Source organism: Perca flavescens, chromosome 20, assembly GCF_004354835.1.
Source record: "Perca flavescens isolate YP-PL-M2 chromosome 20, PFLA_1.0, whole genome shotgun sequence".
Lineage (NCBI taxonomy): Eukaryota > Metazoa > Chordata > Actinopteri > Perciformes > Percidae > Perca > Perca flavescens.
The window spans coordinates 26405728-26432281 of record NC_041350.1 but is presented as its reverse complement, the minus strand read 5'-3'; the positions used below and the strand labels follow the sequence as shown (position 1 = coordinate 26432281).

The window sequence follows — 26554 nt, the reverse complement described above, 5'->3', positions numbered from 1 at the left end:
ATTAGTGACAGGATTCACCTACCAGCAGTGGCGGCTCTAGACCTTTTGAAATGGAGGGTCCAGGCTGGGGCCACAATACAATTTCAGGGGTACCAAATACATTAAGTGTTACATACCACCAACCCTCCATAGGTTTGGTCCTACAGAAGACTAACGATACATATATAACAATAAACACAAGAATACTCATTCAGTGTTACCTATATTTTTTTTATCACTGCACATGAATAATGTCCCCTCTTCTTAGACTAAATGGGGATAATGTTGATGTATAACTTCTAGCTGTCTGTATGGTGTCTTGTTGACTTCTGTCTGTATAGTTTAACCTATGTATGTCTTGCTGTTTCCTGTTGCTCTGGTCTAAAATCATCTGGCCAAACAGTTGAAATTAGCCGGCTGGCTAACACTGGCACATTTACAGAAATGTTGATTAATGTGTGTTGTCCTTTATAAAATAAAGAATAAGAATAAAAGAATAAAGGTGGGGTTAAAAATGTATGAAAATGTTAGCCAAAGTCAGGGACACAGCCAGAGAGCAAGAGGGGGGTTGAGGCTTAATATTACGTGGGCACAGGGGCACCCTCCCCCCCTCCAGACCCCCAAAAAAGGCCTTGGTTACCATTCTAGCGTGGTATAGAAAGCCTGCAGAAAGATTTGTGCCAGATCTCATTAATATTCAACGAGCTAAGCTGCTTGACTCTGAGTGGCTAACAGCTAGCCAATGAGAGCCTGGCTATCAGCATCCTTTACCCAGCGCAACTGGGCGAGCTCATGAATAGTAATGAGCTCAGGCAACACAACGTCAGACTGACCAGCTTTTGTAATTGGCCTGATTTCTCTACTTATTTCTTTTCAGTGGCTAGAGCTGACAAAGGAGATAGCAGTTCATTTTCACATTCACAACATAACACAAACACATATGGACCTAACAGATTTAAAAAAAAATGCAAGTAGAAACGGTTTTGTGTGGAAGGGCACCTTTAAGGGATTTGGGATGGCACCATTAATGCATAAAGAAGTCAGCTTATCTGGAATAGAGGCGAAGATTCAAAGTCCCTTATTATGCTAATTGAATTAGCAGTCACTATAATGTTGAAGCTGGTAAAGGTGGAGCTTATTCTCATTACTTTATGTACTTTATCTGCTGGCTTGTAAATTCTTTTGAGTTAAAGTTTTATTTGTGTAAATGTTACTTTCCATCGTGTCATGAGAGAAAAAAAGAGATTAGAAGATGAAACAAATGTGGTGTAAATTGTGCAGAAATGTTAACTTTTCTTGTCATACTATCATCATATAATAAGTTAATATTTGTATGTGATAGTTGAATAAATGGGTCACTGATGTACACACAACCCACATCATGTAAACCGCAATCATTCAAGTCTTTTTGAATCCCATTTCTTTCCGGGAGCTGGAATTTTTGGGAGGGAGGGAGAGAGGGAGGGAGGGTGAGGGGAGGTGGGATTAAGGAGGAGGGATGTGGATGGAGGTCTGGCTCTCTGTCATCTCCACATAAACTGGCCCAGAATTTTATTTTCCCCCTCACTCTGCAGCAGCAAACTAAAAGGAAGATGGAAAGGTCATTGTACACGTTGGCTGCAGTGATTTTTCTGGGAGGATTTTTTGACTCAGCGCTGACAGACCATACAACAACTGAGATTAATTCATTATTCAACAACAACACCACTACTACGGCTGAGTCTGTCACCGTGCAGCCGCAGGATCACAGCACAGATCGACCGACTCCAACAGCAGCACAGGGAAAGTTAACCCCCGCCGCTGGCAGAGACAAACAGCTGGACACCAAAAACATCAGCCAAGACAGCGAAGAAGAAAGCAACAATAAAGAAGAAGAAACAGATGACAGCAAGAAAGAACATAAGAAAACAGAACTGGGTAGGACAACAATCTGTTTTACTTTTAATTTTAGCGTGAAGCTATGAGAAGCCAGGGAGTTAAGTGCAATTCATTAATGATGCCTTTCAGAGACCCTTTGCTCCTGACTCCACTTAGCTAACAATTACTTCTTCTTTTTTATCAATTACTTTCTTGATGATTGAATATGCCAGAAAAAATTCAGACAATATTCACATTTAAAAAGCTGGAACCAGTAAATATTTTGCAACTAATTGAGTATTTGTTAAAGCTGTGTAGAGGATTAGCTAATGAAAAGATCTGTAAATAAGTGAAATCAAATATTACCTTATATATTATTGTAACTGTTTGCACATTTAAATAAAAACACAGTTTATGTTTGATTTGAGATGGAACAGGCTGCATAACTTGTCAGAAAACCGTGCCAAAAAAAGCCCAAGGGGCCGTCGGTCCAACAGTCCAAAACTCATATATTCAATTTACTAAGAAGTAGACTAAGAAGACCCGGAAATATGTTCTACTTGGAAAAACTGGAGATAGTGATTTCTTTGCAAAAATGACTAATCCCTAACCCTAATTGCCTACCAGCTCCACAAACATAGCTGTTGGTCCTGCCAGTACTTGTAGTTTTTGTGATTGATGGTTCTGTTATTGCTTTTTCCCAAAGTCATAAAATACCCTGCAGCTGTAGCTCTGCTGGACGTTTAACTTTACTCTCTCTTGCCTCTCAACTTTGTCTCAAGTTACATTCAAACCCTCCACGGATCCGCTTATCTGCGGTTTCCTTGGCAGAGGGCCTCCAAACTTCCAGTGAACTGACGTTGGATGATTAGAGATATTCCACATAACAACCGCTGGGACCTCTAATTACATCAGCCATGTGTTTGCTTACTCAGAGAAACAAGAGGGAGAGTTTTTTAACCCCTCAGCAGTCAGTCCCAGACCTGTTTCTTTAAAGAGCTGCATCTCCGGACAAGCACAGACACAAACCCGCAGAAGATTTGATATCCATTTCCTTCCAGACTGTCCTCCTCTCGGCCTGGAATCCCTGCGGGTCGATGACAGCCAGATTCAGGCTTCTTCCTACCAGCGGACGGGTCTGGGTCCCCACAGGGGCAGGCTGAATATCCAGGTGGGTCTAGATCTGGAACAAAAAGTACAGTGAGCTGCTTCTCAAAAGTTCAAAGAAATAGAATAGCAGGAAACAGGAACTCACTTCACTTGCTGAGGCTGTGGAGTGACATTTTGTTTTTTGGAAAGATCCTGCTGAGGTCTAAAGGATGATCAAAAATCTATGAATACCATTATAACACAGCTGCAACTAAGTCTTATTTACATTATTTGACGAATCAATCGTGGTATAAACAATATTAAATGGTTCAAAATGACCATGAAAAGTTCCCAAAGTAATATTTTTGAAATTGTACTTTTGTCTAAAAAACATTTCAAAACCCAAAGACATTGTACTATCACGTAAGACAACGAAAATAAACAAATCTGCACATTTGAGAAGTTGTAATCGTTACATTTTTGGCATTTTTGCGGGAACAATAGAAACTGCATTTCGTTGTCTTTGTACTTGTACTCTGCACAATGACAATTAAATCTAATCTAATCTAATAATGTAATCCAGCCATGCGAGCATGAGGCTGTAAATAGGCACAATGATGCTTTGAGCTAAATCCTAACGTCAGCATGCAAACATGCTCACAATGACAATGTTAACATGCTGATGTTTAGCGTGCTTACATTTGCTAATTAGAACACAAAGTAAATATTAAGGCTGATGGGATTGTAAACAGTTCTGTATTTGGTCATAAACAAAAGTATTGGACTTAATAAACTTTTGACCTGATGGTGGCGCTAGAGGAAATGTCAGGGGATCACCCAAGTCATTAGGGTTCATCCTCTGGGGACCATGAATGCCATTACAAAACATAAAAGCAATCAATCCAATAATGGCTAAGATATTTTAGTCCGGACCAAAGTGGTGGAGTTGACAAAAAAAATGCAAATTGAAGTGGCAAAAAGGAGATAATTTTTAACTATCAGGTTTTTATAAAATGCCAAATTTCTGATTCTTCATCTCTGTAAAAGTACAAGTGGTTCCTATAGTAATGTTTTGGATTATAAAGATGCACAAATCAGCATCACTAAATAGTATGTCCTTACTCATTCACTTCATATTATCATGTTTTATGATTTATAAGTTTTATTTCTTAAACTAATGGACTATAAATGTCAAGCAATCTCCATCTCTTTTTCCCTCTGCTTTTATTGGCAAGTAAAATTAACACTATAACTATAATAAAACTACAGAGACTGGATTTGCAGTGGAAAGTGCTCTTGTTGAGTTTCATGGTAATTCAATAATTTAATCAGTAAAACACAGAGCCAGCAGTGCCATTCCACATCCCAGCCACCCCCTTCATGTTCTGCAGTATGAAAGCAATTATTTTACAATCAGAGCCAACACAACATTTAACACAATGCTTCACATTGAGGCAGAGCCAGGAGTTTAATGGATTCTGCAGTTGTAAAAAATAAAAATAAAACTCTGTGTAACATGTGTTTTTAGTCTGGCATTGAGGATGGGGACCTGTACGACGGAGCCTGGTGTGCTGAGCATGAGGACCGGCACCAGTGGCTGGAGGTGGATGCCATCCACCTCACCCTGTTCACTGGAGTCATCCTGCAGGGCCGGAACTCCATCTGGAGGTCAGGTAGTATCAGGATTCAAATCTGAAGAGGTTTGGTTCCAAAATGGAATTTAAAACTGCTGCTAAAACACACACGCAAAAAAGACTGGTCAAACAAGTCACAGCACAATGTTCTTTCACTGCATTGAAGTCTGCATGTTAAAAATCTATTTCTTATCATCTTGGTCTTTGTCACAGCTGGGACTGGGTCCACACCTACAAAGTCCAGCTGAGTAATGACTCTGTGACCTGGACAGCCTCCATGAATGGGACAAAAGAAGCTGTAAGAACTCCTTTTTTGTTGTTTGTTTTTTAAATTCTCTGATATTATGGAATGTAGCTACCGTGACCAGTGAACCTTGAACTGATGGAAAACAGATTTTGAAGAGTTTGTGCCAAAGTGAAATATGAACCCTGAACACAACAGTCAACTACTCTTACATAAGGAGAGAGAAAACTAATAAAGTAGCAAGATGGTAACTGTTTGACTACATAACATTATATACAGTATATTAGAAATAATTGGTGCATATGTTAGTTGCCAAATAGGACCTTTACTATTACAACATCAAAATGTGTAGTCAAACCTATAATACACAGTGATGAAGGCTGCAACATGCAGGTGGAAATACCAAAAATACCAAAAATTGAAGGTTTGATCTAAACTGGCAACTTGTTTGCAGTTTTTTGGACGTCTGATCTCTTTTTAAGGAGCTGGAGGTTTAAACAAAAACTTATTTCCTATTTATTTTAAGGTTATTACTTTGGCCAAGGAGGTTATGATCTCAGTCCTGTTTGTTTGTCAGTTAGTATTCCAAACAGCTTTTAACAGACTTAGTTGAAAGCTAGTTCGTGGGTCAAGAAACAGCACCGTTTTGAACATTTTCACTCTTTTATTATGAGCTACTGCACTTGAATGAAAATATATCCTATGATTGTCTCTCAGTGTGTGTATTCTGGTGTAAATCCAGATGCAGATTACTATGAATCTACAGCCATGTTAGCGACTCTGTGCTCAGGCACAGTGGTGCCTTGAGCTAAATGCTAACATCAGCATGCTAACATACTTTCAATGACAATGCTAACATGCTGCTGTTTGGCATGAATACTGTTGACCATGTTCACTATCTTAGTTTAGCATGTTAGCATGCTAATATCAGATAATTAGCACTAAACACAAAGTACAGCTGAGGCTGATAGGAATGTCATTAGTTTTGCAGATCAAAAATTAAATTGGACAAATTAAACTTTTGACCCAATGGGAAAAGTCAGGTGATCACCAAAGTCAGTAGGATTTATCCTCTGGGGACCGTGAATATCTGCACCAAATTTCATGGCAATCCATTAAAAAGTTGTTGCAATATTTCAGTCTGGACCAAAGTGGTGGACCAAAGTGGCGGACCACCGCTAAGAATGTCTAATTCTTATTCTACTGTATTTTAACATAACGATGATGCACATCTGCTGAGGATGTTAAAATGTTCAAACCTATGTGATGTTGCGTTGAATTGTACAGATATTTGAAGGAAACCAGAATCCAGAGACTCCGGTGCTCGGAGTCCTTCCTGTTCCTACCGTCGCCCGTTTCATCCGCATCAACCCTCAGACCTGGTACTCCAATGGCACCATCTGCCTCAGGGCTGAGATACTCGGCTGCCGTGTCGATGGTAGGCTGCAGTATAGAGCAATAGAGTATGTGACTGAACCAGAGATGGCCTACTCAAGTCCTGGACTCGGACTGGAGTCGCCGTTCTCCTCACTTATGACTCAACTTGGACTCACGCACTAATGAATCAGACTCGAGCATTCATGAAATTAGACTTGGAAGTTGGATGAAGTTTCTGACAATTTTAGGTGCAAAAGGCAGTGATGAAGTACTCAAGTCCAAGTCCAGGACCTAAGTCGCTATTCTTTGCACTTGTGACTCGACTCAGACTTGAACTCAGGCAATGGTGACTCGTCTCTGACTCTTATTTGGTGACCCAGCTCGAACACTGGGACTGAGACTTGACCTCGACAGTTGGTGACTTGACTACAACACTGGACTGAACACAGTGACTTATATTTCAAAATACATTGAAATTGTAGCAGTTTCTAAAGGGCTAAGGTGTCTGTCTGTCAACACAAGGAAGTAAATGTGCTCTTTCCTCATAGATCCAACAGACATCTACTCCTCAGAGCAAGAACCAGGATCAAAAGACGATCTGGACTTCAGACAACACAACTACAAAGAGATGAGAAAGGTGAATGCGAAGAATGGCTGCAGGCCCACACGCATGCATGATGAGTAACTTTGGTTTCCCCTAAAGCTAATGCTAGAGTTATTTCAGTTTGCAGATTTCAGAGTTCAGATTTAACCCTTTGAAGACTTTTAGTCCAACTTGTCTTCTTAACCCTGAAGCTCATGAAGTCTGTGACGGAGGAGTGTCCGAACATCACTCGCATCTACACCATCGGGAAAAGCTACATGGGCCTAAAACTGTACGTCATGGAGATCTCAGATAACCCCGGCAAACATGAACTAGGTAAGAACTTTTCTCAACTCTTCTTCTATGAGTTGAGACCTTAAAAGTGTGACGTTTCTGGACCAGAGTTCATCCTGTTTCTCGGGTTACCCAGAGTTTAGCAGCTCAGGGGCCCAGTTCAACATCCTCCAGTATTTATACAGACTTTGCAGCAGCAACAAGGGAGGCTGGGGTGTCTTGTAGAGAAGGTTTCTTATGTATAAACAAACTGATAACCATTTGAAATTATAGCCAGCGCTCTCTCCACCAAACAAGACAGATTTTTTGTGTGATATTGTCTTCAGATGCAGAATTTTGTAACCACTCCACATCTGCCAAAAAAGTTTAAATGAATTCAGTGGAGTTTAGGCAACATATTTCAAAACTCTTTGACTCCCAAAGGGGGAATAATAGGACAGCTGATTTCAATTTCAGTGGTTTCCTGGTTACGTGAACACTGGTGCCGAATCTAAGAAGAGGGGCACTTTTTATTTTGGGGTTGATGTTTCAAGTGCAGAGTTTGGGCCATTGGGAGTTTCAGCTTTAGGAATGTCTGCCATCAAGTCTGGCCAAACAATATATGCTTACTGGCAAAGTTAAGTCACACAGTTGCCTAACACAATACAAACAAGATGAACGTTTTATCTGGGAGACTGAATGTGTTCCTGATATGCCCTCAACTTTGACCTACTGAATAAAATCAAAAATTTCAGGTGCTTCATGTTTAGTGTGACCTGTTACTATAAGCTGATGTTGGCCCAGACAAATTCCTCCACATGTACTGCTTGGCTAGTAAAACAACTCTCTTAATTTCCCTCTTGGCAGGGGAGCCGGAGTTTCGCTATGTGGCCGGGATGCACGGGAACGAGGCTCTTGGCCGAGAGCTCGTCCTCAACCTCATGCAGTACTTGTGCAGAGAATACAAGAAGGGCAACCAACGCATCGTTCGGCTGGTGACTGAGACTCGAATCCACCTCCTGCCCTCCATGAACCCTGATGGATACGAAGAAGCTTATAAGAAGGTGGGGGAAGTAAAAGTGACTTTGTGTAGGATGAATAGATGTGTTTTCTTGTCGTTTGCAGAGCATGTGTTTAAGGAGAGTGGGCATATCTGCTTCCTTTGTATTTTCTGTCCATCACTTGTTGGACTGCAGGTTGGGTTTGGTGGATAATAAGATTGTTATAATTTTTCTGGCATTTCAAACAAATTCACAGATTAGCTTGATGGAGACAAAGTTTTTTTTCTTTGTGCACACTGTTGTAGCAATTATTTTCGTTTTTACGTATTTACTTATATCGTATATCCTGTTGAAAAATAATATAAGGGGTAGGATTCTTCTAATCCAGTAAACCAATTGAATATCAGTTAAGGAGAGGAAGGAAAGGCAGTTAAATTGTATAGAAGAGGCACAGTGAAGGGATCCCGTGAAAAAAAAAGATGGAAGTTGAAGTCCCAATTTCATAGTCTTACCGACAGTGATAGTTAATGTCTGCTGTCTAAATGCCCCTGTTTCTGACGGACTTTTCTACTGCAGGGCTCTGAACTGGCCGGCTGGGCAGACGGACGATACAGCTTTGAAGGAATCGACTTGAATCATAACTTTCCAGACCTGAACAACATCATGTGGGACGCCCAAGAGACGGCAGCAGATCAATCTAAAGTCTCCAACCATTACATCCCCATCCCAGAGTACTACACTCAAGAAGACGCCATGGTAAGGACATGTGATTTTTGTGTAAACAATGTAACAATCAATAGGCATTGCTGATAAAGTTTAAGAATTTAGAGCCACTTTGTGTTGGATTAAAAAATGCATTGCTTTGGCACCCTCTGGTTGTAATATTATTATGACATTGTGGTAGACAGCCATGTTTGTTGGTAAAGAAACTAGAATTACATAAAAATACAACTTTCCTGTGTAAAACCAAGAAAAAAAACTTTAAAAACATTCAATACTTCAACTTCACCAAGTACACTATTACCAAAGGACCTAACTCTGCTACTAAAAAAAGAGTTACATGTGTTGGCGCATTAATGTAGGTCAAACTGAACAGCAGTTTTTAAAGGTTGGTGTGTGGACACTTTTAAGAAGAAATAAAGTTTCCACTGTAGTGGCATGCAAGCGTCAGATCAGACCAGTCATTTCAGAGCCCAGAGAGCTGACTTAAGCCTGAATATTGTCACTCAATGTTTGGTAATAGAACACATGTTGAAACTCTGCCTCCAGATATACAGTAAAAAGATCACCACATTTTGATATATTCACTTTAAAAGTATTATTTTTATGTTTATGTTTGACTGGTAGGGCTTTCCTAGGGAAAACTGAACAGACAAAGAAAAGAATACCACCTACAGAAACTTAATGGTAATCAACAGAAACTCCTCTAAATTTACAATACATTTTTTTTTTGCTCAGATGTCCATGAACCCATTTTTGGTGTTTTTTGTAACCTGTACTGTATAATTTTTTACATTTTTTTTACCTTTAAAAATAAATAACAAAACGTAGGCCTATAACTTTTCTTAAGAAACAAATGTTTATTTTGCTGAATCTAAGAAGAGTTAAGGTTTCTATCTGTGTTCATTTATGAGAATCTTTCCCATAAATCAGTGTCTAAAAAGTGACATAAAGCTAATCCAGATTGTCCATCCCTCCCAGGTTGCGCCAGAGACCCGAGCCGTCATCAGCTGGATGCAGGATATTCCCTTCGTGCTCAGCGCGAATCTCCACGGGGGAGAACTGGTGGTTACTTATCCCTTCGACTGCACCCGCGACTGGGCCCCTCAGGAGGACACCCCCACGGCGGACAACGCTTTCTTCCGCTGGCTGGCCACCGTCTACGCCTCGACTAACCTGGCGATGGCCAACCCCAACCGCCGCCTCTGCCACTACGAGGACTTCCAGGCACACAACAACATCATCAACGGCGGAGCCTGGCACACCGTCCCCGGCAGTGAGTCCCCTCTTTGAATGCTGAAAGCCATCAGGTAGTAACTTGAAAAAATGTTACTATCTGTGGACAAACTTCTTAATTTAAACTCAAATCTCACATTAACTCTTCTCTCTTTATTTTCTTTGAAAGCTTAGAAAAAGGTCTCTTAAGTACCTTAAATTACATGGTTAAACTCTTAAATCACCATCAGGCAGGTGAGTACAAGGCCACAAGGGACCCAAATACAGACAATCTAGGCCAGTGCTGTAATGTAACTAACTACATTCACTCAAGTACTGTACCTAAGTAGACATTTGAGGCACTTGTACTTTACTTGAGTCTTTTCTTTTCACGCCACTTTCAGAGCAAAATATTGAAATTTTTGCTCCACTACATTCATCTGACAGCTTTAGCTTTACTTTACAAATTAAGATTTTTGTACACAAAACACATGTAGTTTATAAAATACATAGATTTATTGCTTTGGCCTACAAATCCAGCTGAAACGATTAGACCATTACACACTTAGTTGATTGACGGAACGATTTTGATAATTCCATTTGCATTGAGTTCTTTTACTTTGAATACTTTAAGTAGATTTTCCTGATGGCATACTTTTACTTAAGTAACATTTTCAATGCAGGACTTTTACTTGTAACAGAGTTTTTTTTTTGTTATTTTACAGTGTGGTATTAGTTCTTTTATTTAAGTAAAGGATCTGAATACTTCTTCCACCGCTGATCTAGGCTGACAGTTCAGTAATTTAGTGTGAAGTAAAGATACAAAAGCTTACTGGCGTAGCAAGTCCAAATAGAAGTCCACAGCCGAAGAGGAATGGGGCGGGAGGCAGGTACAGGTTCCAGGTTTCAGGCTAGAGGGTTCAGGGTTCAGGTGTCTGGAACACAAGGGCACAAAGCAACATTGACAATCTGACACTGACTGGGGAAAAGGGGCTAGTGTGTGGAAGTGGGAACAGCTGACTGATGTGGGAACAGCTGACTGATGAGATTAACAACCTTAAACCAACATATTGTATCATGGTAATCTTTTTTTGAAATACAGAAGGGTGTCTTAAGGTCTACAATTTAAAGATTTATTTCCCCTAGTGTCCTGTTCTTCTGGTGTGCACTGAGCTCGCCTGAAAAAGAATCAATCATCTTGTTTGCATAAATAAAACAGATACATTAAAACGTGTCTCCTGAAAGAGCTTTTTTTCGGCTGACTTTCCTATGCACATTGTTTATATACTTATATGTCTTTTCTGCAGGTATGAATGACTTTAGTTACATGCACACCAACTGCTTTGAGGTGACGGTGGAGTTGTCCTGTGATAAATTCCCTCATGTCAGTGAGCTTCCCATCGAGTGGGAGAACAACAAGGAGTCTCTGCTGGTTTACATGGAGCAGGTTAGTCTGCAGCTGTACAAAGAAAACGACTTCAGCTGCAGCAGCTTTTGAAATCCAGCAATTGTTTCTGCCTTCATTTTCTCTGCGGGGGCTCACAGTGCATCATTTCTTCTTTAGGTTCACAGAGGCATTAAGGGTGTGATCAGGGACAAGCTGACCAAACAAGGGATAGCAGATGCTGTAATCAAGGTGGAGGACCATGACCACGACATCCGATCAGGTCAGACACTCAATTTCATGTTTCATGGTTATCTGTTAGCTTTCCTTTTCTAATGACCAGGGTGTAATGCAGAAAACGTCTGGAAAATATTTCTAGAAAACACAGCATTTTTGGTTTATTGTGTCATGTGCTAGTGTACTCCGGCTATTCTTGTGGAGTAGAGGATGGATACACGACCCGAGCCCGACGGGACCCGCTCGGGTTCGGACAGATATTTTTAGAAATGATGTTCGGGTTCGGGTCGGGCTCGGTCACATCAGCGTGATAAGGCATTGAACATTTTAAATTTAAAACAGCTTATTATGTAGGTAGCCAACTGTGCGCCTGTGTTAACGTGTGCTTGTTGCCCCGTGTGCGCTGATGCGCTCATCTGTTGACATTTCCGAATGCCTTCCTACAGTTGTTTAATAAAAGTGGGCTTTCCACACAAACAAACGTACATGTATCATTAGCATGAGAAAAAAATGAGATTTTAACTGTGTCGGGCTTGGGTCGGGCCCGGACATAAATATCTTAATGCCTGTCAGGCGCGGGTCGGGTTCGGTCACTGCTCTGTTGGACGCGGGCCGGGCTCGGACAGAAATCTGCACTCTGTTGTGGAGCCAAATTTAGACAACATGACGTCAAAAAGGTTGGGAACCGCTGCACTAGGCTATTAATTTGTCTGTCCGCCAGCATGAATCCAACAAGCTCATCACAGTTCTCTGGGGGCTTCTTGACAGGCATTCTGGGAAATGTAGGAAGTCACTAACTTGCATTTGACTGTATAACAAAACAGTTATTTAAATGTGATAAACATGACATTTGGAAGGTACCTTAAAACACACAGTACACTAAACGTTACGGAAACATCACATTTAAATGTGGGCTGTAGAGACAACAACATCCATCTTTGTTTTTGTCTCCACCTTGTTTTTATTTCCTCAGCCACTGACGGGGACTACTGGCGTCTCCTGAATCCGGGTGAGTACAAGGTGGTGGTTTGGGCTGAGGGTTACTTCCCGTCTGCGCGTCACTGCCGCGTTGGAATGGAGCCACATCCCACCATCTGTGACTTCACCCTGACCAAAACGCCCATTCAGAGGCTGAAGGAGATCCGGGCCAAGGGAGGGAAGATCCCCCAGGACCTTCAGCTGCGTCTTCGGGCTCTGAGGCTCCGCAAGCTTCGCGCCAGCACCAGGGCCATCAACCAGCGCAGGGAGAGTGAGCGGCTGCGGCAGGCCAGGAGAGCCCGGAGAGCATGAGAGGAGACGGGACGAGGGACTGAAGAAGACCCAGAGACAAGCTGGATGGATTCAAAAAGTTCAGTTATAAATGGAGAAATAGGGAATAGTGACATGTTCCTATCAGAGAGGACACTAATAAAGGGTCAGTTCACTCAATTTACAAAAATATAGCCCAAGTGATATCAAGACATGCAGACGGTTTAATATGGGGAAATATCTGCCTAGATTTGTATGTGACGATCACAACTTCAAATATTAAATTAAAAAACAACAGCGATGTATTTTGGGTGTACTGACCCTTTAAGACTGTCACACAAACTCTTACAGATGTTGACAGAATACTTTAAAAGCAGGGTTTTTATACAAAAACAAGGACACAAAGTGTATAACTTAAAAAGTTACACAAGTTGTAGAACTTTATGAACATCTTCACATTTATAGACAGGCATCGTTGAATGATAAAGCTCAAATTGACTTCACTTGTTTTCTTTTGTCTTCATTCTAGCTGATGAAGCTGTTGTGTTTGTTGAATACTGAGTTGAGGATTTAAGTGTCAGCTGGTCTGATATGTGACAATGTTTCTGTTTTTGTTTGACTAAAGTCCAACAGGACCATAAAATCTTAAATAAATATTACTTATTTGTGTTATCTATGTTCTAGTGTGCATCTAAAAAAAATTACTGATTTTATTTCAGAATTTAATTTAATTTCATCTAAAATGTGTTTCTTATTTTCCTTGTGAAATACAGGAGAGTTAACCATGTTTATGACATTGAAAGTATTCAAATTAAACAATCTAGGCAGGGAACATCACTCTTTTGTTAAACTGCTCAAAGCCCATAGAAAGCTGAAGTCACACCCCTTCCGGTGGATCTCATGGGACCTTAATTTGGAAAAAATATGAACGGTAGTGAACGGGGAGAGGCTAATTATTTTTTGATCCCGTTTGAATTGAGCCATGGAATACAAATATGATATGCATCAATTTAAAAGATAATTTTTCAACCGAAAAAAAGTCCCAGTTAGTCGTAGGTTTGTCGTAGCACCACTTAGTATTGTGTGAAACCACTCAGTGAACTACATCTCCCATCTAACACAATTTACATCACCTAGCTTGATGCTCAACTTGCTCACTAGCTAGCTTGCTAGCTTAGCTCTGTTCCACAACACATGTAACGTTATCTTACATACAATTTGTCACAAGGGGGTAAAAAGGCCATTGCTTGGCTTTAAAGAGTCAAAAAACAAAGTGACACTAGTGTGGGCATACATGTACCCCTACGGGTACTTTGGAGTACTGCTGTGTGCTGTTGTATGTGAGATGTAAAATATTAATTTAATATGTCGTGCAGAACTCCTAAAATAATTATACTAATAATAAATTGATTTAGTAATGGATTCTAAACATTTGAAACAGCATATAGCATAGCATATAAGCGTTTTCAGTTACAAGGTAGTTCTTTAGTAAATCTATAGCTATAGTCCTCACATTGCCAGACCTTCCTCCACAGCACTGCGGGGGGAGGGCCTGGCTAGTCCACACCGTATTCCGGGATGGAAGAAAAACGTGCTCTGGTTTATTAGCATTTCTTTAAACCAATCACAATCATCTTGGGCGGCGCTAAACAGCGCCTCTGCAAAATAGCTTTGGGAAGGAACTTGTTTTGGTGGAACATGTGTACGTTCAAAAGTTCAAAAGACTTTTTTTTCTACCAAAAATCTTTTGCGCTAAAGTTTGAAAAAAAGGTTTGAGAAGCACTGACTGTGCCAGGGCAATGGTTCTCTAACTTCATTAGCTTGTTACCACTTTAAACACTTGTGACTCACAGGTTCTATATGTCAACAAGTTGAGACCAATTCAACCATGTAATTCTTCTGTTTCAGTTCGTTTTATTTGAATATGTATTAGAGGGCTGAACAGGTGACATTATCTAGTAAGATTAAAAAAAATAAAATAAAAAAAAAATCATCATTAGGGGCCAGGACATAGGCCAGGAACCGTAGGTTGTGAACCACTAGTTGAGTTTGACTGCTATCTAGTGGTCGGTTCTCAGCACTACAAGTGTGGAGTTTTAACACTGAAGAACAGAAATACAACACCACAGTAACAGTAAGCAGTGCAAAAGAAGCCAACCTTTTTTATTTCAGTGACAATAAGTACCATTTTAGTGTCTTGTTGGGATTACTTGCTGTGTATAGCCATATAGGAAACAGTGCGAGCAATTTAACAAGTTTTTCGTCTCTTGTCCACCCTTTCCTCCAGCTGTGGTCAGTTGAGGTGACAGTGCACAGATAACAACGCCAGAACTACTGAGAACATTCAATAATTAATCCGCAACAGAATACAGGTTAAAACCCAGAACAGGAATGAAAAACAATAAAAAGAGCAAAGTCATAAAAATGAACCCGGTTTTTAGTTGCTATACCCGGCAGATAAGACACTTCTCTCCGAAGAGCTTGTGAATAGAATAAGTGAAATAAAAGCAGCACTGACTATACAGCATGGTCGGTCCTTTAACATTTAGCTCAGTCAATTTAATATATAAATGTAAATTCAAATCATTAAATTTTGAGTTTTTACTGTGTCTGTAAATTGGGAAATTATTTGTTCAAGGGGGGGGAAGAGAGTCCCTGAATTGACTGAACTGGAAGTGAAATGGACCGGTCCATTTGTTATACTGAAATAAACATTTTGAGCAGTTTAACTGAGGTACAAAGTGTCAAAAAGCATTCTTCCTCATTACGAACAGGACCAAGTTGTGAGTGGGGAATTACAAAATTAGTTACATCTCTGTTCACCTCAAATCTAATTTCTCAATCACGTAATTTTAGTTTTCAAACGTTTTCTTACCCTTTCTGGCGCCGAGTTAGATGAGAAGATACAAGAGCGCTAACTAGCTAGCTAGCTAGCTAAGTTGAAACAGTGGGAAACAGCTAGCCGGGCTCGCGGCAACAAATCCCAACTGCTAGCACCTGTAAAGCTCGCTTATTAAAACATTATGTCTCGTTTGTTTCATGTTCATTATTTTTACGGTCTATGGTTTCATCCGTACAAAAAAAAGAAATGTAAAAACAACAAATCGCCGTTCGCGGACTAGCTAGCTAGCTAGCTAGTTCTTTGTTTAGTTGCCAGGCAACCAGCGCAGACGCCAGTGAGTTGTGGTCCATGCCAATAAATAGTCTGGTACATAACCCACGTAAAACAGCACATTTTTGGTTTTACACTTCTGTTTTATACTCATTAAAGAAACGAAATTTAATATGTTAATTAGCGATCTTAAGAGGTACTGGTGGGCAACTTCTTTGGCCGTTGGCCAGCAGTTTGTACTGTTTGCAGTCTCTGTGCTAAGCGGCTGCTAGCTGTAGCTTCATATTTAACTGACAACAATGAGACAAGTATCAATCCGCTCAACTAACTTTTTGCAGGAAAGTGAATAAGCGTATTTGTATGTCAAACCATTCTTTAGCAAATTAGGCTTTTGCCACATGTACTTTTTTTTTTTTTTTAAATAGATAATAGCAGATGTTCCCCCTTTATTTTTCAGCTCACAATTAATGTTACTCTACAGAGGAGAAGCACTGCCTTGTCCAAGCAAAACATTATTTTGGCATCTGACAGCTGCACACAGGGCATCACCCTGGCATAAATAAGAAAGGACAATCTTCATAAAGGCTGGTATGCATAGTAGTATACTAATGTCTGTCTTTTTTTTTATTTAGTTTTTTTTTTACACGTAATATCTATTCTGCAGTCAGTCAGTATGCACTGTAACCAGTTTACATTAAGGAGTGACATCCACTTGTGTGCTTGGCTCCTACAGCAGCTATACCACACTGGTTGAAAACACAGAAGCATTGCCAATTCTAGAACAGTCTAAGCAATCCATTCAGTCCTTCGAGAAGAAAACAAATGGGTCACCTTTATGACAACATTGTAAAAGTAAGAAACTGGATGTAATGCAATGGGGGGGAAGAAAAATCAAACACTGATGTGGATCAACACGTTCTTCAAAAAACAACAAAATGAGGTACAAGGTCAAAAAAACAGTCCAATGTTTCTTTGCAACAATTTCATCCTAGAAAGGTTAAAACAAACAATGCTGAGGCAACTTCTTCTGCCAAGAATTGTTGGCTGAAAAGTCAACAAGCTGTTAAATTAAAGGATGAGGCTGGCAATATTCTATATTGTTCTTAGTATCAATAACACCCATGAAAACACCAAAACCAGCTATGAATTGATTCTATAATAATAAGTATTGTCTGTGTGGCTAAATATTGATTTCTCATTCATTCCACTGTGCCAGAGAGCTCCATTGTTTGTCAAACACTAAAAACACATCAGTGAGCTGCTCAGTTGCACTGGCTTACATGTTCCTTTTTTTTTATAATAAACTGAAGTTTTTTATCATTCCATATACACCATCCTGCTGCCGTGAATACTCACTCGAACACTAATTGTGTATTACTCCACAGCTTAAAGTAGACCTCAACAACTTCACCATTTGCTTCTGTTTAAGTAATGTTTGCTAAAACTACAGTGGTCAGCTGAAATTACAGACATACAGACTACTGTGCTCCATGCCAAAAAAAATACAGAATAATGCCAGCCGTATCTTTTGAGGACAAAATATGTAATTGTAAATAGTATATAGTATTATGCAAAACGGTTTGCACAGAAAGTGGCTGGACTTTTCTATTCGTCCAGACAGCATGGAGTTTCCATTCACAGGCTTAAGATAAAAACACACGTACTGTGAAGGGAAATGAGAAGGGATTCCAAAGTAGCTAGTGCTTAACGCTGGCAAAAAAAAGGGAATCGCATAGAATCAAGTGAATCAAACACCGTGAACGAGTAGTGCCGACATTAATACACCAATAAAACCACTAAAAACCTACACCACTAAAAACCATGAAGGAAATCAAAGAGAAACAGGCGGGTAAAGGCGTTAATAATGAGGTCCTTGAAGTCGGAGGTCAAAGTTCAGATTGTATGAGCAGAGAAGCAGCACCTGTGAAGAAGGCATGAGCAGAGCGGAGCAGCTGAGGAAGCCCAGTCAAAACAATCGCCGACGGCGCGGATGACAGACACGAGCGCTTGGTTCTCGTCGCATTAAAATCTGTCCCGTTTGCTTGCTTGTTTGCATCCTTAGTGTTTTTGTCCCGAGACGGCGAACATCTGGATGTGCAGTCTCAAAATGAGTCAACGTTTTCTACTGATTTAGAGACTAAAATTAATCTTTAGTATGAAAAAGAGCCACAGTTTGTTTTTCCACTGAGGCATCTCTTGAGCTTCAAGGTTTGGAATTTTTAAGCCGCTCCTCAGTCTGGATGAGAGTCTGCTTTGAGTCGTTATTTTTTTTGTTCGTTTTTGAAGTTCAGGGTTCGAGAGGCTTAAGGTTACAATCCACTACTGCAGCCTGGTCAAGGCTGAAGACTTCTTCTTAAAATTTTCTTCTTTTTTTTTCAGTCCCCACCCAAACAAACTCTGTCTGCTTCACAGCTACAGACCTGGGTTTAGAAATACTTTAAATGTGTTTTTAAGGTTTATCCCTTTTTAGGTACCAGATGGGTGGAGTTTTCCCATACGGATTGTCTGGCAGAGGGTAAAGAGAAATCACAAGATTCCATTTATACTGCATGTCCGACTACTTGAAATATCTGCATGCAGAAAAAGCCCACCCACCTGGTCCATTTGAGCACTTTAAAACAAATGCTTGGAAATGTTATTCAAGGTTCCTACAAATTCAGATTTTTTAAAAACACTGAATTTGCCTCCAATGGTTTTGACATCATTTATACCAAAGGATCCCAAGTATGCCATCTTACTGTGTAGCTATAATAGGCTAGGAGTTATAAATCATTGAAAATATGTAGTTGTACAAACAGTGGCTGGGACATTCTTATTTTTCATATTCCTAGATCTGTGCAGGAACCCTGATTAGCACTTCTTTACCCAGGTCTGCAATGCATTGTTCTTTGACAGCACCAGTTGCTAAAACTTGGGCTGGTAAAGGGCGACGCGTCCACTGAGGCAGCCCGAGGCCAGCTGGCAGTGCGTCGGGGAGAACTTGGTGGTGAGCACCACGTCGCTGTGCGAGTAGATGGAGCGGATCTCCCGGAGGCAGCTGGTCTGGACGGGCATGCAGTCCACCAGCTCGCCGCAGTTCTCGTCGAAGGCCAGCAGGCGGACGCCGTAGCCGTACGGGGAGCAGATGAGTCGTCCGTCCGGGCTGAAACACAACTCCTTGATGTAGCCCCGGCCAACGTTGGCCTCCTCGATGTAGTGGGTGAGGCGGAGGGAACAGCGGGGTGAGACCAGCGGGCGGGTGGGCGCGCCCTCCTGGAACTCATACACACACGTCCACTGGAAAGAAAGAAGATGGAGACACGGCAGGGTTAGATGTAGTCAGCGGCCCATACTAGAGCCTGAAACTGTTAATCATGTTGGCGCCGTCACTGGAAAGACACTTCACGTTGGTCCGGGACCCACTGTGGCACCAACCAATCATTAGTGGCTTTCTGCTTGTGATGAGACATAAGCATCAAACAGCAGAACTGCACTGAAACAGCAAACTGTAAATACATTGTATTAAAAAAAAGGGTTCGGTCTTATGTTGCTTTTTGTTTGTGGTCTTATTTGAGAATGAACTCGGGACATACAAGGAACAGCAGTAGGAGAAACACACACCACGTCACATGAGACACAGCCGTCTTCTAACCGTATACATACTGGGAACTATATTCTCAGAAGGGCGAAGCACTGCTACTCTCTGCTACTTGGGCGGAGTGATTAGCCCAACACTTGAAAAGCACTGTTGTTACTCTCTGCTCCTCACCGCTGGGCTTCTCAGGTGCTGATAGCAAATCACTCCGCCCAAGTAGCAGAAGTTGCAGTGCTTCGCCTTTCTGAGAATATAGTTCCCAGTATGTATACGGTTAGAAGACGGCTGTGTCTCACGTGACCTTGTTATTTGTACACGCTGCGACTATACAAATCACAACATGTAAATAGGAAAATGTTGGTATTATTTTGTCACTTATTGGGAGCAGTAGGCTAGATGGAGCCGGTTACCTCCAGGATCTGTGCTAAGCTAGGCTAGCAGTGGGTGCGTCAGACAAAGTTACGACACACACAGAGATGAGAAGGGTATGTATGGACTTATCCAACTCTGGGGGATACGCTGAATAAGACAAAGTCCCAATAAGTCGGCGTGTTCCTTTAAGGTAAGTGTCAAAAACTACACTATTCAGTCAGATGGTGATGCAATTCTTGTAGTCACCGTTGGATGTCTAAAATCACGTCATCGATCTCATTAAAAGATATCTTACTTTGCATTCAGATGCATAAAACGTGAAGATGGAGAGCCAATTCAATAAACCAAATGGACGATCAAATGTTTAAAACAGATGAGGGATAAGAGGTGTTTCTCACCTCCTGGTCGTCCATGTTGCTGGAGCAGCGGATGAGCGTGGCCCAGCCTTTGGGATGGAGCTGCAGGGAGGTGATGCAGTTCCCTCGGTCCCTCTCTCCGGGGATCTCTGGAGTCAAAACCTCCAGGCTGTTCCTGGGAGAAAGACCTGCAAGAACAAAGTTTAGCGATAACTTTATACAGCTTTATTACTTTGGACGGAACCTCCGATGACAGCCGTTGTTCAGATTTACACCGCGATAGTGTCGGACCTTCTCTAGGAGGGTGGATCTTGCTGGAGTCGTTTCCCTGGCGAGGAGTTCCAGCTGACCTGGACGCTGACGTGCCTCCATCTACGGAATCACAACAGGGTCAAAAATCATTCCCCTTCATCTGGAAACAACAGTTAATGTTCTAATAAGTTTTAATCACCATTTAGTCGTTAATTATACTGACAAATGGCCATGGTAAGTTACCAGACACTAAAACGGCTTCATTCATTTGTGCAATGGCTAAAAAACAGACCACGTTAACTCTTTGCATTTATTAATCTGTACTGTAATATTTTACATAACATATATAACAAGAATTACTCAAGGCACCTTTTAATATAATTTGGGGTTTAGTACTGTTGTTCTGATTGGAAAAAAAACTTTATTTTCAACAATACAAAGACACTGTTATTGAGTTCATTTATTTCTTATTTTAAGCGTTATTATTTACAGGAAAGAATCATTTTGAAAGGTAGAGCAAAAACATTAGATATAAACAAATGGGAGACTACTGCTATAACAAAGACATGGGCTACTGAGTTGTGATTTTCTTTTATTTCAGAGTAAAGATTAGCTGACTCTTCTTTGTTATATATTTTATTTCCTGCAATACCATGAATTACTTAATTTGAGTTTGGGTGAATATGATTTCTTATATAAATATAAAGGATTTTGTATATTTATGTATACATGTATGTTTCTATGGGTTTATGTATACTGTATGTGTGTTATGTTATGTTTATAAATGTAAAACAAATTACTCAAAACATCCAAATTACTAGGGCTGGGTTTAAAAAATTGGTTTTCCGATTTAAATCGATTTTCATTTGAATTATCCAATATCGATTCATAAAATCCAGAATCGATTGCTTTGTCCCGCATCGTCAAGAAGGCGGATAAATAACGCTCCAAAGTGAGGCTACGTTTTGGCAAAGGAAAAACGGGCATGGCCACTTTAAAAGGGGTGCCTTGGACTCTCAACTCCAGATATCTGAATTACGTGGTCACGTTAAATAAAATGTACATTAATGTAACTGCTTTGGGGTTGTTTCTTAATGTAAAAATTGATACTTTTAATAATGCAGCAGCTTAGAGGGAACCTTGTGCAATTGTAGAATCTTTTTTTTTATATCTAAGCAAAAATTGTTTTTGCAACTGACATATCATGAAATCGACATTGAATTGGAAATGTAATCGAATCGGGACCGTGTGAATCGGAATCAAATCGGGAAATTAGTGGCAATACCCAGCACTAAAAATTACAGCTCATGAATTATTAATTTAATTAAAATTAAAGTCTTAATCAACTAATTGACTAATCAAGCAATTGCTTTAGCCCTAATTAAACAGAGATAATATGGAGAAAAACGTTGAGTTCTATGAAACATGGGTTTTGTTTTTCCACCAGTGTTCAAAGAGACTGGGGTCTGACCTGAGCTGAGGGGCGTCCGTCGCGCTCGCAGCATGCGGTAGCTGCCCACCTCCAGGGACTGGGTGAGGTCCAGGTCATGAAGGATGAGCAGGTACCCTGAGGAAGTGGAGATGAGCATCTTGGAACAGTCGGGTGTGAGACGCATCCTCATTAGGTAACGGGTGTGGAAGAACTTTTTGTGCGGGCAGCCGTCCTCTGTAAACCTGCAGGGGAAGGACAATCACCGAAGGCTTAACAGAAGGCAGTTTGAAGGGGCTCTCTTAAATAATTCAATATCATCTGTAGTTAAAGGGGGTTTTGCTCAAGGTGGGGAGGCAAAAACAGGCAGGTTTTGATTAAGACAAACTGTGAAACAGTCTAGGGTTACAGAAACTTTTGGATCATCGCCTTTGGTTCTCTGGGTTGAATTACAGCCAAAACAACATTTACACCACCTTCACAGTTGTAAAGATGCAGTTTTTATTTGATGAAGGGTTGAAGGGTAGGGGGCTGGTAAAAAGTCAGTGATTTATTGGTTTTATGTGCAGCTCCGGGTTCAGCATGACATAAACAGCAGAGCATTTTCCAGGAAGTAAACTGATTGGAGTGTGACATCAATTCTGTATTTTTTCCAAATTTACTGGTATTAGTGTTAAAAAAATAATAATTGTTGACTAAATACACATTTTTGTTTTACAACTGAGAGCACTTGATTGATCATCAAAAATATTATAAATGAAAAAACAACAGCAGATGATTCGCTAATTAAAATAATTTGCTGCAGTCCCATTCTAATAAGGTAAAAGCCAATGACTTATATATATATATATATATATATATATATATGATAGACTGAAGGTGAAAAACCATGTAATGAATGTTGCCTTATGATAGCATAAAGACAACATTATGTAAACAGTACATTTGCAAACATTTTAAAGCATTTTTTTCCAATCACTCATCATCTCAAGACATTCACCTTTAAATATTCATAATTTTCATCATATTTAATTTAAAATAACACACTTTGCTGTTCACACATCTACACACACTCACACACACACACACCTGTTTGTGTCCCACGTGATGACGTTGCCGTCGAAGCCAGACGTGACGAGGAGACGAGTGTTGGTGTCGTACTCGATGTTCTTCACCCAGCTGGCGTGGCCGTGCAACGAGCAAACCTTTGAATTCAGCTTACGGAGATCCCATAGTGCAATTGTGGTGTCGTCGGAGCAGGTGGCAAACAAACGATTGTCCAAAAACCTGCAGGGCACAGATAGTCAGGGGAACATTTTCATTCAGCATTCTCAGCATCTGAATCTAGACAGCAGCTGCTTTTTACCGGCCTCTGTACTTTGACCAATAAAGACGATTTAAGCGATCATGTTGCCATCCTGAATCTTGTTATTATTTTTTTTAATTTACTTTTTTTTTTTACAAAGGATTCACCTTAATATTTTCTGTTTGTACTGTACCGCTAACGGCAACTACATCATATCGGTTTGTAGCAAAACAGAGCGAAAGCAGAAAATCCATGTTATGTTCTTTACAAAGTAAATAAATGTCAGACTGACTGACTGACATGTGATGTGCATTCTTCTTAGAAAACTATTAGTTTGTAGAAATGTCTCATGATATATTGTCTCTAGAAGTGTATTATTCAACTTTTGTTTTTGTTAAAGAAGGAAAAGAAAATATAAATAGTCAATGCTATCGAATCGCATTAAAATGAAAATTGCAATACAAATCCAATCGTGGAAGCCCATGTATCGTGGAAGAATTGAATCGGGACAAAAGCGTATCATCCCAGCCCTACTTGTTATGCGTCACCGCTTTGAGCTTCAACTCCATTGGTCCCATTCCTGGTGCGAGATGCAGGATGTTCTCACGCTTACTTTACAAACCCCTCCCTGGATGATTTACGATTAGAGAAATGCACCTTATGTTGTTGACGCAGTCCTCGTGGGCCTCCGTCAGGGTTTTGATGTGTCTGGATGAGATGGGATCAAACAGCAGGACCTCAGTCTGCTCGCAGGCCACAGTCAGCACAGACCTGAGCACAGCAGACAAATCAGAGACGCTTGTAAAAAAAACATACAAGAGGAGGAACGAGTTGATGTCTCCGGCCGTGATGCAAAAGACTTTTCTGACCGACAGAAAATATGTTTTTCAGAAACTATCAAGTCAATCGGAAGTGAATAAACTGAAATTTACCTTCCATTACATCCCTGACTGTGATGCAAAAGCATTGTGTACCAATAGTTATTGAGAATAAGCTTATTAAAACTGTGTCATAACACAAGATACAGTTTCTCATTTAGGCCCTAAGATGTAGAGGCTGAGACACGTTCATCTCCTGCTAAAAAAGTGTTCCACAGTTTTTTCACAAAAACACTTGCTTGTGCAGGAAGAACATGTGTCTGTCACAATGAGCCCACAAACAGAGTTGATCCGGACTGGACACAGGTTGACCTGGTTTCACTGCAGTATTTACTTCCTACATCTGCTGTCTAGTCACCCAGAGGCTTAAGTCCTGCGTTGTCATTAGTCGTGCTTAGTGCTTAGAGTGCTTAGCAACACTTTCTAGGTTTTCGATTGAGAAATTTAGGAACATTTTGGTCATCAGTTAGATTGCCAAATTGTCAATTATAACTAAATACTTATTTTTTCAACATAAATATCAATCAGTGGGCTTTATTTGGCATGTGAAGTGATCCTTGGATGTAACGTTAAGATGTACAGGGAGATGGAAGCATATACATGTGAAGATGCAAATCCAGACACTTTCCAGGCACTGTGCCACTTCATTGCACTGTTTTCACATTTCACAACATTGTCTGAAAGCGTGCAACCATGAGAACATGAACTCCGGGGTAAGGCCTAAAATATCGAGGCCAATGTGTTGTCTTACCCATCCGGGGAGTACTCCAGGTTGAACACCGCTCCATGGGTCTGAGTGCTCAGGTTGACAGACTCCGCAGCCGGATTCATAGAGCAGTATAAATTGGTCATTGTCCTGAAGTTTTCCCTAGCTGGGTCCACAAAAACCCCTCGTCTTATAGTCCTGCTCTGAAGCCAGGAAAACAGGCTATTCCCCCTGCGGATGTCGGTACTGGAGACCTCGCCGCTCCCTATCTGCGGCACGGCGGCAGGTTCGGAGCGGGGCTCTCGCTCCTCCGACGCCGGAGACCTCGCGCTGCGCTCCGGCCTGTTCCCGCAGCGCTCCGGCCTGTTCCCGCTGCTCCCCGGCGGAGAGGGAGAAACACTCGGTGCGATGTCATCTTCCACATCGGAGTCGTCGATGTCAGGGTTCTCCTCTCTGCTGTTGGGCCTGTCCTGCTGCGAGCCTTCAGCGTCCTCGCTGTCGCTCTGGTGCTCCGAGCTCATTGTAGCTCCTCCAGCCTCCACACAGTCGTCTGTGCTTTGGGGCGCAGCGGTTCGGCTCTACGGCCAAAAGTTGATTGACTCCGTTCACCTACCGAGCATGAAACCGTGTCTATTTCCATCCGTTTACAGTGCCATGGCGGTAGATATTAGCTGCCTAGGTTATGTTAGGCAAATTAATATATTTTGTCAGACTCGGCAGTGCCCTATCTATCTACGCGCCGCGCGTCAACACAAACACTGTTAGCTTAAATGCGACCGGAAGAGTAAACATTTAGCCTTCAAAATAAACTGGAAAATAAGTTTTATGGTTTTTCTACGTTTGTGTGTTAAATAGAAACAAAACACATTCAAATTCTTATTTATTTTTTTTATTACACTTTATGTATTTTCTTCCTTTTTGCGAATCAAATTACATATCAAAATATTTTTTTCAAGAAATATTTTAAGACGAAGCACCCATACCGAAGTTTCATGTTTTTATTCTAACTAACTTGACAGTTTTCTCCTCACCAAAACAAAAAATAAAAATAAAAAGAATGACGAATTTCCGCTTCCTTGTCCACTTTGAGATGTATTCGTAGGTTGGTGGTTGGTTGCTGCCATCTGCTGGATAAATACTGCAAGTCATTTTGTGAGCTAAATTACCAACAAAACCATTGGTAATGTAATAATGTATATTAGGAAGTATTGTGTTATTTTTGAGAGTTTATTCCAACAAGGTTTTGAGGGTGTTTTATTTACCAAAAAAATGAAAGAAACTATTTATAAAATATGCACAAAAAAGGTTCTGGGCCCATAAAAGAGGTCAACTAGACAAACAAATAACAAATCTTCTTCTCCGGAAGGTAAAAGAGGTCAACTTTAAAAAAAAGTAAAGAAATCTACCCAACAAAATATTTTTTTAAGACTGAGATTCAATTTTGATACTAATAATAATTGTTTTTTGTGAAAAAGATTTTTTTTTCTGTGTGAGTCGCTGCAATCGGTGAGATCTGCAGAGCTGGTTACAGACCAGGGAAATAGAGATACCACCTCTGACACTGAAGAATATAAAGTTTGGTGTTTTTGTTGAAGATAAGAAGGTAGACTTTGTTGTCAACAACTTGGTGCTTCTAGGAAAACCTTTTATACCTAAATGTAGATATTTTAGGACCAAACCCTCCCTGATCCATTGGAAGAATGAGTATCTTTTGTGCAAGTCATTGAA

General features: G+C 40.6%; 2 protein-coding genes across 12 annotated transcripts; one reads left to right on the top strand and one right to left on the bottom strand.

Moving 5' to 3' along the window:
* Positions 1-901: 901 nt before the first annotated feature.
* wdr32 (WD repeat domain 32) lies at positions 902-25589 on the bottom strand. Of its 11 annotated transcripts, XR_003691024.1 has the most exons (12): positions 24872-25589; positions 23900-24013; positions 23026-23223; positions 21979-22181; positions 20547-20627; positions 20298-20443; positions 15717-19229; positions 12548-12924; positions 10806-10907; positions 6063-6246; positions 4475-4657; positions 902-3019 (listed from the first exon to the last, which is right to left on the bottom strand). XR_003691024.1 is itself a non-coding variant. In XM_028565018.1 (7 exons), the coding sequence occupies exons 1-7, from the start codon at positions 25345-25347 to the stop codon at positions 18858-18860; spliced, it is 1590 nt and encodes a 529-aa protein (XP_028420819.1). In that variant the 5' UTR covers positions 25348-25589; the 3' UTR covers positions 14971-18857. The 11 variants fall into 11 exon arrangements, 1 of the variants encoding a protein (XP_028420819.1); XR_003691028.1 differs by lacking the exon at positions 4475-4657; XR_003691023.1 differs by lacking the exon at positions 902-3019 and having other exon boundaries at positions 3638-4657.
* Positions 1481-13513, top strand: cpxm1a (carboxypeptidase X (M14 family), member 1a). The gene is made up of 13 exons (XM_028565016.1): positions 1481-1896; positions 2898-3007; positions 4454-4593; positions 4773-4857; positions 6091-6241; positions 6729-6817; positions 6976-7099; positions 7904-8100; positions 8614-8793; positions 9739-10033; positions 11280-11419; positions 11537-11639; positions 12567-13513. The coding sequence occupies exons 1-13, from the start codon at positions 1572-1574 to the stop codon at positions 12881-12883; spliced, it is 2256 nt and encodes a 751-aa protein (XP_028420817.1). The 5' UTR covers positions 1481-1571; the 3' UTR covers positions 12884-13513.
* Positions 25590-26554: the final 965 nt, after the last annotated feature.